Source organism: Cydia pomonella, chromosome 7 (genome assembly GCF_033807575.1).
Source record: "Cydia pomonella isolate Wapato2018A chromosome 7, ilCydPomo1, whole genome shotgun sequence".
NCBI lineage: Eukaryota > Metazoa > Arthropoda > Insecta > Lepidoptera > Tortricidae > Cydia > Cydia pomonella.
In genome coordinates, this window is record NC_084709.1 from 7,179,947 (window position 1) to 7,195,155 (window position 15,209).

A 15,209-nucleotide genomic window follows, 5' to 3' on the forward strand; every position below is an offset into this window, starting at 1 on the left:
ATTACACAAACTGACTTAGTACTAAAGTATGAATGGCATGTGTTGTGGGTATATATATATATTGTTGTCTAAGTACCCACAACACATGCCATTCATACTTTAGTACTAAGTCAGTTTGTGTAATAATATCCTATAATATTTCTTTATTTATCATAAAAACAGAGATTAATTTTCTTACATTTTAGAATAAAGATTAAAAAAATATGTGTACCATTAATGCATAAGTAATAGATAATTTATGCATTATTAATCTTCGACGAATTAATTATGGTCATATTGCATGCTAGTTCTAAGGAAATTTCACATATTTAATTTTATTATTTACACTGATATACAAATAAAACTACAGTTATCGATACTTATAGTACATCCCTAGTCCACAACGAAAAATAATGTAAAATATCTAATTTTCGATGTGTTTATAGCCTGCTGACCCAAAATAAGGTCAAAAGTATCTAAAGCAATACTTACCAGTCTTCATCCAAGGGAAATTTCGCCATAAAATCCCTTTTTTCGTGATTTTCTCGAGTGGCTCGCTTGCCACATATTTCACACTTAGTAAACCGTTTTCTCGCTGGCATTGTAACAAACTCGCTCTTTACTCTGATCACGGTTGACTATTTTCGATTTTTGCACTAAATAATAAAGAAATTACACGAAATACCCGAACAAAACATTGAAGCTTTCAAAACAAACAAAGCAATTAGGCTGACAGTAGACTTGATGTAAACTTGACAGAATAAATAGCACTGACGTTTTCTTTTTCTTCGTTGGCAATGATTTGCGAAACAAATTCCATACAAAACTTTTTTCTTCCTAGTTGCGTCAGCCAGATCGGAATTTGGCAGCTAACTCCATCTTGCGTCCAGTAGAAGAATCAAAATCGTACAGGTAAAACTACTCTCTGCCTTAGGATCCCCTTTTAAATGTCATAAATCCAAACATGGCAGCCATACCCATCGACAAAAAAGTCTACCGTTGATCTAATTTCATTTGACAGTTAACTAATACGTATTCGACACGCTTATATTTGACAACTAGAATCCTGACTAGAGCTGGGACTGCGTACCAAAAGTACGTCTCTGTTACTCGTACCAAAAGTACGTCTAAAATACCAGTTTTACGAGTATGACCCCCAATAGGCAGTTTACGTATTTGCCGTGCTTAGGCGTCTTACAAATAAGGATTATTTATACAAATATCGACTTATTATTTCGGTAAGGGTCGGAAATATGGTGACGTTTTGAGTGAAGGCTATGAATCTATTGTCATATTTTTGTTATATATTATTACATTATTTTTAGATACAACAGACACCCAGACGACCATCTGTTAACAAAATTTTATTTTACCTAAAGTAACGGTAAGAATGGAGGTACGAGGTGATAAAAGTTTCATATTTGTTTTATTTCAGAAATCAAAGTCCGTACTTTTAAATACTCGATAAGCTAAAAGTAGTCTATTACAAATAACCTGTTCCAAAAACTATTCCGGTACAACGCCCCGTCTCTAGTGTGGATATTGTTCACTGACAGGTGGTGATAATAGCAATTCGACAAGTCACAATATTTCTCACATCAAATGGAAATCAACACGAAACGTCACTTTTAGCATGTCGAATAAGGGCCCAGTAGTATTAGATAAATAACTAACGAGCATAAAACTACTTCCTATATTAAACATAGAACAAGTGACGCCACGGTGTAGTAAGAAAGTGTGTCAAAAAGTAATTGCTGTCTACATTTTCTGTAATAATTTTCTAAAACTTTTTTTGTGCATGATGTGAAATAATAATTATATTTTAAATACATAATCCCTTTGTTCTTAACGTATCACTTATATTCTTAACTTTCTCAGTTGTCTTGTAACCTATACATGCTCAACAATACCAAGCTTCAAAGTTTACAGGACGCAGTTACGTGGCGGAGTGAGATGGATTTATGTGGTTTACCGTAGCTTGCAATGCATTTAAGTAGACTATTAGCTTAGCTTAGCACGGCTTAGGTCGCTTCTTAGATTAATATAACTTTGCTTATCCATTCATCTTGCTGCGTACATTACTAGGAAAATGTTGATTAAGAAACTATTGTCCTTTCCTTAAAGAAAATTTTAAAGTAAATGTCGATAGAATGAAGTAATTCATTATTTTCACCCAGCCGCATAAATACATGGCAACTTTATGAATGAATTCATTCATAATGAGTCCATGCAATTTTATAGCTCCAAAAGTATCTGTTATTCCGAATAACTTTTGCAAATATAGATAAATCTCTAAAATTTACATTCAAAAGTATATCTTTTACCATCGTAATTATTCTGCATATAGAACCACCACATTTTGTTAAGCTGTTTCAGAATGGTAGATACTTTTGAAACCTTGTTTGATCCGCTACTTTTGATGCTGACTGTACATAGGAGCGGCATGTAGGTATATACAAATCCTTAATCGTGTATCAAGATTTATCTTAGGATAAAACCCAAGAGCAAAACTCGTCACATCAAAACGAACAAACTTGACGAATCAACTTTAAAGAGAAAAACTAAACTTTGTAAGAAATATGTAGGTATGATTATGGAAGCCCTGGGCACGCGAGTCTGATTCGCATTTTGCCGGTTTTTATTCCTATATGAATTATGTACTGTAAATACTGTAATACATTTTACCTACTTTATGATACATGTGTCACCGCCTTCTGTGTAAATTAATTAGTTCCTTATATTAACATTTTAAACTCCTCTTCCTCGCGTTGTTCCGGCATTTGCCACGGCTCATGGGAGCCTGGGGTCCGCTTGTCAACTAATCCCAAGATTTGGCGTAGGCACTAGTTTTTACGAAAGGCGACTGCCATCAGACCTTCCAACCCAGAGGATAAACTAGGCCTTGTTGGGATTAGTCCGGTTTCCTCACGATGTTTTCCTTCACCGAAAAGCGACTGGTAAATATCAAATGATATTTCGTACATAAGTTCCGAAAAAAACTCATTGGTACGAGCCGGGGTTTGAACCCGCGACCTCCGGATTGCAAGTCGCACGCTCTTACCGCTAGGCCACCAGCGCTTTTTTTTAACTTAACATTTTAAACATCGAATAAAAGTATGTATTTGATTTATTGGCACTGCCTAGTATCCGGCGTAGGTAACTGATGTTAAATTATTCACAATACCGATGTCTACTCGTAACACCCTGTTGGTTTAACTGTTTATTGTATTGAAAAACTGTCTTACGTTTTTTAATAAGTCGAATCAAATAGCAATAATTACTTTAATTATGTGGAATAGTAAGCATAGAAGAATTGTATAAGTATATGCATTTGATAGAAAACATTATAAAAATCAACTTAAGTCACAATATACCACAGTACCGTTCATTACGGCGTGCAGCGATCCGCCGCCGACGCAGCCGTGGCGGATGAAAAAATCGACAAGATGTTGCGTGGACAAGTGTGCGTTATCCTTTAACAAGAATAATGTATTTACACTACCTAGGCCTAGTTTACCCTCTGGGTTGGAAGGTCAGATGGCAGTCGCTTTCGTAAAAACTAGTGCCTACGCCAATTATGGGGATTAGTTGCCAAGCGGATCCCAGGCTCCCATGAGTCGTGGCAAAATGCTGGGACAACGCGAAGAAGAAGAAAAATGTATTTACACTCCCATAAACATAAATGTGACATTATCTATGAAAAGGGACCTTATTGTCGATGGAGCTTACGCCGCACTGCGTAGCGCGGCGTTGTTTATAATATGGGAGCATCGTTGATAATGGCGTAAGCGCCACCGACAATAAGGTCCCTTTTCATAGATAATGTCACAAATGCATAATAAAATATCAGGAGTGTACGTGCCACATTATTTACACTTAGATATCTGGCTCAATAAATCAGTCTGTCATGAGGATGTTACCTATGCTTATTATTATGTGCATAAAGTGCTTTATTAGATCTGGAGCTTTAAATAAGTACATTGTGCAATGTAGGGGTAAGCGAAATAGTGCTAAAGACAGTTTATACTTTATGTTTTTTTTGCATTAGAATAAAGGGAAACAATCTTGACATGTCATTTCATTGAAAAACGCTTTTAAAAAAGTACCTATTACTTACAAACCTAAATTAATGTAAGTTATCATTGATCATAAATATTGTATATGCAATATAATTATTACATATTTGCTACGACTTAATTTTAAAAGTCTTTTACAGTAAGTAAAAGTTTTTGGTACGAGCTTTAATCGCTATCTGTACCCCTAGTGTAAATTTATTCGATGGCGTGACGTGACGTACGCGTTTGCGTTAAGTCTCATTTTATATGGGATTTTGCACAGACCACCTAAATCTGTGGGATTTTAAGTTTCCACAACGTTCCGCTTGGCGCGCTGTTTCTAAATCCTATACAAAATGAGACTTAACGCAAACGCGTAGGTATGTCACGGAACGCTATCGAATAAATTTACACTAGGGGCTCTGTACCTTTCTATCCACAGGCAACTAATACTCATCGAGACAATTCTAAAAACCCCAAACACAATTAGTAATATTTATCACAGAGTTCATATGGCCACCTCCTGACTCCGTCATAATATTCCATTGTCATCCGATTTACATATGTACGCAAATTTTAAGCTCAATCGGAAATAGGACAGTGGGTCAAATTTAGCTTCCAAAATCTGCCCCACACTAACATACATACTAAATACTAACAAGGTAAGTATTATAATAGAGGTCCCGTGCAAAGCTGAAGACTCGAGGGAGACATGAAACTCATAGACGATTGCAAAAGTGTAAAAAATATTACTCAAAACTATAATTTAATCGTTTTGAGATGAAAGAAATAAATTAACGAAAAATTAATTAATATTTTTACAGTAAGTATAGATCGTGTCATTACGAAGACGTGTGCCTTAACTCGTATTTTCATGTTATTAAAGGTTAGATTGGACAAATCTGCGCGTCATCGTGGATGACACGAACTATGTAGACTAATAAATCCATAACTTGCTAGAGGCGGGGAGTGAACCAGCTATTACCACTCTGGGAGGTATAACATACTTAAAGTCAGCGAGTAGCAAGCATGAAAGATTAGGTATTTATTAGGTATTATTAGGTAGGTAGGTAGCATATTGATAATATAGTAGGTAAAGCTTCCAGGTCACTTGGTTTTAAATTGCGTAGTTACGCGTCCCAAAACTCTGAAAATCGTGTATTGCGCTTACGTGAGAAGCAAACTAGAAACGCATCTCAAATATGGAATCTTCAGTATCAAATTTATGTTGATAGGGTTGAGAGATTACAGTCCAAATTTATCAAATTTGTTTGTTATAAAATGCGAGTCAACTATAGTTCTATCGACTACTTCAAGCTGTGTAAGACACATAATTTCATCCCACTTGTTAAACGCCGTGAAATTGCGGACATAGTCAATATTATTAAAGGTAATGTAGATTGTCCAAATTTGCTTAATAGGATCTCTTTTAATATTCCGTCAAGGAGGCTCAGGCATTTTCGTCCCATTAGTAATTACCAAGCTACTACTAGGTATAGGAAAAACAGTTTCACATGCAGGGCGGGCATGAGTTTAAATAAAGTTTCTATAAATTGTGATATCGACATATATAATGAATGATAGCATAACAGTAATAGAAAGGAAATTAATTAGACACTTCATGGGTGACAATAATTCTGGCGCAGGTCAGGGCTTCGGTGCATTATTGAATATGTACTTACAGGATTCAACTATTTTATTTCTTTTTTAATTTATTTTTGTAAAAACTGATCATATATATATATATATATCTGTTCTTATGCTGTAGGAACTTGTATGTGTAAATTAAGTTGGGCAAAAACTTTTTATAATTTATTATATTTCTATAAGTGAGAACCTATAATTGGCTCTGTAATTCTATTGTAAGTTCTAGATATATTTAGCGCTGTTGGTTTTGTTGGTTATTAATTACCGCCTCACCGCCTAATTGGTCTAATTATAACCTCAAATCAATATCAGATCTAAATTACATCCTTATAGTCCGAAATGCCACTTTTTGTACCAAGAGGTGAACGCATCAGATGCTGCAATTAGGTTAGATCACTATTAAGTAATTTAAGTCTTAATTTTTTATGCCGTTTAGCAATGATAATGACACTAGAACAAATCGAGCAACTTAATTACGCACCTGTTCAATTATTATGTTAAATCATCCAAAGCAGTCATTTCATGCATCAATAATTTTAAAATAATCTATCGGGCTACAGTAAGGAAGGAGTAAAATAGATAAGTAGCTCTAGAGCGGCAATCTTATATAAATTGTTGGTTCCCTCCCCCCCGTATTATTTTATTATGAAGTGCGCAGACTGCGCGCGTGCAGTATACTAAGATAAATCGGCGCGAGAACCTGCGCAATCAATGTGGTGTGCCATTACAGTGATTTGAATAGTGATAGAATTTAAAAAGAAAAAATGTGGCGGCAAATGTATTTGGTGAGCATAATTGCTTTGTCTTGTATAAAACTACCGTAAAATCATTATAATCACACTTAGTGTTTAAACAGTGTTATTCTACACAGGGATATAGGAAGATTCATTACTCCCACGGGAGTAATGGGTTTGATTTAACATATTAAGTATGAATGTGAGGGATACGCCTAATTTGTTATGGATATCAAGCTAAGCAAAATATACATTTATCTAATTTAACTAAAATTAAATATATTTATATTAACATAATAACTATATATAAACTATTTTTAACCCTTTACCACATATCCAACCATTTGTGTCAGTATTTGTATAATATTCAACTCTATTGACAGCTATTAAAGTTCAAATTTAAACAAGAATAAAATATGACATGCGTTAGGGGGTTAAACGATTCCTTTTATTTTATTTAATCTTTATTGCACAAAAGAAAATACAATCTTAAAAAAAGGCGGACTTAATGATATACGTAAGGTTTTGTTTACCAGTCAACATTCGGGCAAAGATAATTAGTAGGCGCTGCAATATAATGTTTTAACAGAAAGTTTATGTTTAGTATCAATCGTAGCGGACGGGACGTAACAAATACGCGTCAAAAGTATTATCTTTGATAGCATGGCAGCTTTATAAAACAGAAAAAATATTTTACAGTACATATGGGGCTACTTTATAGCACTAGTGCGAGAAGTAGCATATTACGTTACTGTGTCGAACATTTAAAGGGCCATATGTACTGTAAAACGTTGTACGATACATGTGCGAATAGGTAATTCGCAACTCGTGTCGATTTAAAACACTCCCTTCGGTCGTGATTTAATTTATCGCCACTCGTTTCGAATTTCCTATTTTTCGCACTTGTATCGTAATGTACTAATATTACCTATGTAAAACAATTAGCGTGACAGATACTGTTGAACGCGAATTGTAAAGACATCTGTTTGTATGATAATTATTACAGGGTGCTTGGCGCGTTGTTTTCTTGTTATAATAAGCATACCTATATAATTATTAATTGCTTACATGCACGTGCTCTTATTCGAAGAAAAAAAGCACAAATTACATTACAGTACATACAAAGTAGTATGCATTATTGATGAATAAAGATGGAACTAGTTATGTACATGAGTAATTTAAATTAATTGCCTTTAGGATACAGCAGATTCAATAACAGTCAATTTATATTAATATAGTTTTAGCTGAAGTTGACCTTCTAGGAAAGTAACATTTCTCCAACGTAGGTTTATAGGTAGTAGCTGATCGGACGATCAATAGTATATAACCCCATTTTGATTTCATGACCTTTCTCTTTAACACACTTTTCTATATATTGAATTCACTGTGCTCTAGTGCCGAAAAGTGGTGTTCTCTTCTGTGTCCCCGTCCCATAACTAGGTGGAAATAAATATAAAAATATTCTCTATTTCCCCGCCTGGAACAATTGGTAATTGTTCTAATTTTACTGACCTTTTGCCGCGTTCTTGATCCGCGTTGAATCTTTTTTTTTATATAAAAAAATATGTAAGACTTGTTTCAGTATTGATGAAAATAAAATCATTGCTTATTTTACTAATTAAATTGTTATTTATAATATAAATTCTCTAAAATAGTTTCATTATATTGGCAGTATGAATAATGTCGTTGACTATTGGCAGTTTTAGAACGAAAAAGTAAAAAATTCAAAAGTAAGAGGCAATCCCGCTGATTTTCATACTTTAAGGAACAATCTTAAAATTACTATAGTTTATTAAATATGCGTGTTCTCATAATTATTGAAATCTATTTTTTTTTGGGGATTATTTATCTTCAGACATGTGAAATTTCCAATTGCAAGTAAGTCCTAAGGAAAAAAAAACATGGCCGACACGTACTTACGTACGTACTTACTTTAATTACTGATTTTAAAAATTTGCCTTGTTTTTGTTTGGTTTCCTCGCATTCAATATGAAAATTAGTGTGTTTAACTCAGGTGAAAGTCACCATTTCTGTCGAGGTAGTTTGGTTCTCGAACGCAAACTACCTCGACAGAAATGGTGACTTTCATCCCTTAGTTAACAATTTTCTTTTTAATTTTATCTCTTATCTATCCTATCGGTATAAAACTCAGCAATTTGGTTGCAACTTATAGCTTGTGAACTACTTATTTGCAAATGTATTCCACGATCCCATTTCACTATGTTTGAGGATGAGTATTAAGTCATCATATTTATTAAGATATATAAAGGTACCTAATTCGATTCCACCCTCTGGCATGACCTACGACCAAAAGGGACATTCCTAATGTTATACATTTAATTAACCTTCTATACTACTAGTATATACTCTGTCAAGCCGTTTGTCAGTAGAAAAAGGCGGCAAATTCGATAAATGTAGGCGCGAAGGATCGATATCCCATACCAAATTTGAAATTAGCAACTTATTCTACTGAGAAAGTTGACTTGTCAGAAATGTACCTATTATTTGAAATTAGTGCTGTTTATATTGGTACTTAGGTACCGTTTACACACATATATATATACGGTAATATGACTAATAAGACATATTATACATATAATATGTCTCATTAGTCGAGGCATATTTGACGCGTGTATTTATGTTTAGATCAGTGGCATTGTGGCTCCCAAAGATAATAAAAGATTTTAATTATGATTAAGATTTCCGTTCGTCCGGGAATCTAAAGTAGGTACAGTCAGCGTCAAATACTTCGTAGCAGTCAAAGTGGCCAAATAGTTCGGTACACCATACTAAATATATGGTGTACCGAACTATTTGGCTACTTTGACTGCTACGAATTATTTGACGCTGACTGTACCTAAACTTCCTAAACCTTTACGAAGTTTCTAAAAATAAAGTTAGTATATTTATCCAGACTTTGAATATTTAAATCTCATTCCACGAATTCACGTTATCCAATCTTTTCCAACCGTTATTACGAAAAAAGAAACCCTTTAGTTGAAAGGGCATTACTAAAGAACTTTTTCTTAGGTACCTACACCAATATTTTGCTTGCCAAGTCGTGGCCTATTAGTCTCACTTTCCATCCAATTTCTCGAGAAGCAAAGGCGAGGGCTCATTATAAATACAATGGTCAGTAAAATGGATTTTATTTGCCTGTTAGTTCAGCTGTACTTACCTATTATAATATTATACTTCGTATCCAAATCCAAGACAACAAATATAATTTACTAGCAGCAGTACACGTTATCGTGCAGTCCAAGTCACACATTTTAGAGATTATAGTATTTAAAAAACAAGTTCGCGCTGTCCCTCTCACTCGCTACGCTGCGTTCCTGCTTCGACATCGCTCCTCCAGTACTCATTACATGTTTTTGTGTTAGTCCGAGTCACACGTATTTTCGCCAAAATAGTGTTCCTCTAAATATGTGTACCTAATTGTGTTTCGATTAATGTTTATTGTGCGCTGAATAAGAAGTATAGAATCAAAACATTATTTGAACTGCCGACCGCCGTACCCTCGAACGAAAAATTGATGTTTATTCAGCTCGGCAAGTCTAGTCTCGTTTGCCATACTTAAATGGCAGTTAAACTTTCAATTTGAAATTGTAGGTATATTCGTTTAGCGTAATAAACTTATTACCTAAGAAATCAAGTAAGTAATTTTTACGTTCATACGAAATCACTTACTACAACTACCTTCTTTTTTGAATAAATAAATTACGGAAAAAATAAGTATGGGGCTACAAATAGATTACAATTTGAACTTTAAATAATTGTAATACGTACTATTATAGTATTATTTACTAATATAATATTATTTAGATTTCATTTTATGATTGCATAAAATGCAATGTTCACTCACAATTTTTTTTTACGAGATGCTTTCGCGTACAGATTTAAATATACAAACCATATCTGAATAAAGTTAATATATACTAGGTAATCGTTTCACGAAAGCGGCTTTTACCATGTCCGATCTACCCTACCATACAATAAAACAGATAACAATGGTAATCCTTGCCGATTGGTAATAAGTGCCTGTGAATGATAACAAAACGCGTCTTTATGCAAATGTACATACACAGTACCAACAAGTTTAATGAGCGTCTTATGAGGATACCTATAGGTATAAATATACAGGAGTAATGTCAATCAATACACAATCTATAAGACATTGGAAGACTATTTAGTCTGACTGACAGTTTAAAGTGTTTAATGTCATTAATCGACGTATACAAACGGGACGTGCTATGCGTGCTCCGATACCGTGCGCCCCATGCCCCATATGAAGGCCATAGTGAATCTATCGTATGGATCATGACGGATTAGGTAGTAGGCTTTAATCGGACATCGCGGTATCGTCGAGTCTTGGGTCCAATCGATGTGGTCGCCTCCTAAATTTGATCATCAGTTAGTTACCCGCTTTGTTATTATTAAACAGCTTTGATTAACATAATATAATATGATTTTAAAATGAAATATATTATGGAAAGATATACTTGATTTGTGTAATATTGTGGACTCCGTCTAATAATAATTCTCCTTTCCGTGAGTACTTAGAAGCTTAGGTTTACTGTGCAACAAGATATTCATCAAACAGAAAATCGGTATTAACTGTGTTGATTAAAGTTTTAATGTAATTTTATAATGCACATTAATTAATAGTACAAAATTAAAACACATATTAAATAAATATTTTCTTATAAATGAGATGTCGACATGGTACTATATCCGCTTTCACAGCGTCGAAGCTATATTTGCCCCACTTTAATAGTGATGAGGCTATCATTACTCCACAATCATTGTGTCGAGGGCTCCGCTTTAACAGCGTTGAAGCTATATTTGCCCCACTTTAATAGTGATGAGGCTATCATTACTCCACAATCATTGTGTCGAGGGCTCCGCTTTAACAGCGTCGAAGCTATATTTGCCCCACTTTAATAGTGATGAGGCTATCATTACTCCACAACCATTGTGTCGAGGGCTCCGCTTTAACAGCGTCGAAGCTATATTTGCCCCACTTTAATAGTGATGAGGCTATCATTACTCCACAATCACTGTGTCGAGGGCTCCGCTTTAACAGCGTTGAAGCTATATTTGCCCCACTTTAATAGTGATGAGGCTATCATTACTCCACAACCATTGTGTCGAGGGCTCCGCTTTAACAGCGTCGAAGCTATATTTGCCCCACTTTAATAGTGATGAGGCTATCATTACTCCACAATCACTGTGTCGAGGGCTCCGCTTTAACAGCGTTGAAGCTATATTTGCCCCACTTTAATAGTGATGAGGCTATCATTACTCCACAACCATTGTGTCGAGGGCTCCGCTTTAACAGCGTCGAAGCTATATTTGCCCCACTTTAATAGTGATGAGGCTATCATTACTCCACAATCACTGTGTCGAGGGCTCCGCTTTAAGAGCGTTGAAGCTATATTTGCCCCACTTTAATAGTGATGAGGCTATCATTACTCCACAACCATTGTGTCGAGGGCTCCGCTTTAACAGCGTCGAAGCTATATTTGCCCCACTTTAATAGTGATGAGGCTATCATTACTCCACAATCACTGTGTCGAGGGCTCCGCTTTAACAGCGTTGAAGCTATATTTGCCCCACTTTAATAGTGATGAGGCTATCATTACTCCACAACCATTGTATCGAGTGCTCCGCTTTCACAGCGTCGAAGCTATATTTGCCCCACTTTAATAGTGAAGAGGCTATCATTACTCCACAGTCATTGTGTCGAGGGCTCCGCTTTCACAGCGTTGAAGCCATATTTGCCCCACTTTAATAGTGAAGAGGCTATCATTACTCCACAATATTGTGTCGAGGGCTCCGCTTTCACAGCGTCGAGGCTATATGTACCCCGCTTTAATAGTGAGGAAGCTATCATTACTCCACAATCATTGTGTCGAGGGATCTGCTGTCGTAGTGTTGAGGCTATGTTTGCCCCACGTCATAGTGAGGATGCTATCATTACTCCACAATAATTGTGTCAAGGGGTCCGCTGTCGCAGCTGTCGCAGTGACGAAGATATATGCCGCACTTTAAGTTATATGTACTATACAATAATCGTATCGAGGCCTCCATTTCCGCAGCGTCGAGGCTATATGTGCTTCATTTTAAGTGTCGAGGTTATAATGCTTCGGTCATTTGATTCTTCGGTTGCTTTGTTCCTTTTTGTCGCTTCGCTCTTCGGTCGCTTCGCACTTCGGTCGCTACGCTCTTCGGTCACTTCGCTCTTCGGTCTACAGTCGGTCATTATACATATCTCAAAATGATATCGTCAAAGATATATAACGTTGCTCTACTATAACAGTGTTGATGCCAATGTAATGATTGAAGACTTTAATAGTATTGGAAGTAGCTTTACGCATGTAAATATAAGGGACTAAAGAGCAAAAATATTTAAGGTTGAGCTAAAGTTTACAGGACTTGTAAAAATAATGAAATATAAAGGAGGTTCTTGTTACGCTGAGGTAATTTAATAGGTGTTAATGCGGCCTAAAATACCTTAAACAAAATGTACGCAATGTCATTGCCCTTACAGACAAAGAAATGCTGTATGTAAACAACATATAGGAAAAAATATATCTGTAAACCCTTTAACCCAAATTTATGATTCGTACTCATATCACGCTGTTATATACTCCTAATAACTTCAAACGTCAGCTTTGATATGCTGTCAAGAATATACCATATCAACGAGCCTAATGTAATAAATCCGGTACAATTTACTTACGGATTCTCAGCTCCAAACTTCAGGGGAACATCGCCGCATCAAACAAGAGGTGAACCGCCGTTGATGCACTATCCCGCGACGCGAAATAAGTGCTGTAAATTGTGCAACCATGCAACTAGAGTTATGCTGCCACGTGTTGCAGTCGCTTGCGCTAAGTAGCTAGATTAATAATCGCAATAAAGGGTTGAAATCCTTTAACAATAACATTATTATTGTCTGAAATGTAAATGCTCGGGTTGTCATATTGTCTTGCTGTGAAAGAAAGCTTAGAAAAATGTATATTAGTGATAGAACCCAATGTGTAGAGACTGTCAGATACTGTCCGGTAACTAAATCTCTAAATCATTACAGATCATCCTTCATCAATAATCATTATGGAGTGCCTCAAGGCAGTATTTTGGGCCCTCTTCTATTCATAATTTACATTAATGATATGCCCAAAAGCCTGCCACATAAAAGCCTGTTGTTCGCAGATGACACGTCAATTATTGTGAAATGTAGAGATTTTCCGACTTATAATGATGACCTAAACAGAACTCTAGCCCTAACAATTAAATGGTTAGAAAGAAATAACTTGAAAATAAACCTAGACAAAACTAGCTACATTCAATTCCATACTAGTAAAGGCAAGTCACAACAGTTAGACATACAATATGACAATATTTCCATAAAAGAAGTACAGCATGCGCGATTTTTAGGTATTTTTATTGACAAACATCTAAACTGGAGAGAACATGTAGACACATTATGTTCCAAAGTAAATAGGTTTGTATTTGCCCTGAGAAGAGTTAGCCAAACTATTTCCATTCAGGCAGCGTTAATAGCATATCATGGATATGTACATTCGATTTTAAGATATGGCATAACAATCTGGGGATACTGCACTGATAAACATAACGTATTCATTGTCCAAAAGCGCTGCATTCGAGCCATATTTTCAGTTCATCCTAGAGATTCATGCCGTCCATATTTTATAAAACATAGCATTCTTACTTTTCCCAGTCTCTATATTTATGAAGTTTCTGTTTTCGTTCACAAATATAAATACCTATTCACGGATAATAACCCATTGGATTGCCGCGTAACTAGACCTAAATACAGACACAGATTACCTAAGCCATATGTAAACTTGTCACTCACTGCAAAAAATGCCTATATTATGTGTATCACAATTTATAACAAGTTACCTGATCGTTTTAAGGATATGGATCTCAAACTGTTCAAATCAAACACAAAAATGTGGCTTATAGAAAAATGTTTTTATTGTGTTAATGATTATTTAAGTGACTCATAAGTATTGTTATTCTTTAGATAAATATGTAAATACCTATATATGCAAATGTATGTACACCTGAAAAGGTAAAGTCTCAGTGTAACGGAATGTGTAATTGTATATTCGACCTGCAATGTAACCTGATTCTTATATACAATAAATAACTTTGAACTTTGAACTTTGAACTTTTAAATAGTTTTCATTTTTCGTCGCAATGCACACTGTACAGTTTTATTGTAGGTAACGTTAAAAAATGTTACTCCTTAAAATGAAGTACAAGTTACAAGTCATGCCAGATATTTTGTTCACAAATATATCATAACTCAACACATAATCTACCTAAGTTCCTTGCCACTTGTTAGCGTAGTAGCCATCATCGTTCAGATACGCATAAGCAGATGAGATTAGCTATTTAGTTATAAATAATATCATATTATTATTTCTTGATCTGTGGTAATAACTAAAATTAGTCCATCTATATTTTCAAAGTGATAAGTTTCAAATACTTAATACCTACAGGATACTCTACTAGTAATTGTCCAGACTTAGTTTTAAAGTACTTACATATAGCCTTGATATTTATGGTAGGTTTACAATGAAGAAAATTCTCCTTTATCTACCTCACTCAAAGGCTATTTACCGAGGAAAGTATTGATTGCTGTATTCAAAATTAACTTTAAAGTGTCGTAACATAAAATTAGATTATATTTTAGGGTCAGTAACGCGCATGTAATATACCTCTGCAGTAGCGGGCATTCATAGGCTACGGTGATTGT

The 15,209-nt window shown here is 35.1% G+C and overlaps 1 protein-coding gene across 1 annotated transcript in view; it reads left to right on the forward strand.

Annotated features, from left to right (window-relative positions):
- Positions 1-6,311: 6,311 nt before the first annotated feature.
- LOC133519693 (uncharacterized) overlaps positions 6,312-15,209 on the forward strand; it is a 37,420-nt gene continuing 28,522 nt past the window's right edge. The window contains exon 1 of the mRNA XM_061853746.1: positions 6,312-6,466. Coding sequence (XP_061709730.1) covers positions 6,446-6,466 — 21 coding nt within the window. The 5' untranslated portion in view covers positions 6,312-6,445. The remainder of the gene's footprint in view (positions 6,467-15,209) is intronic.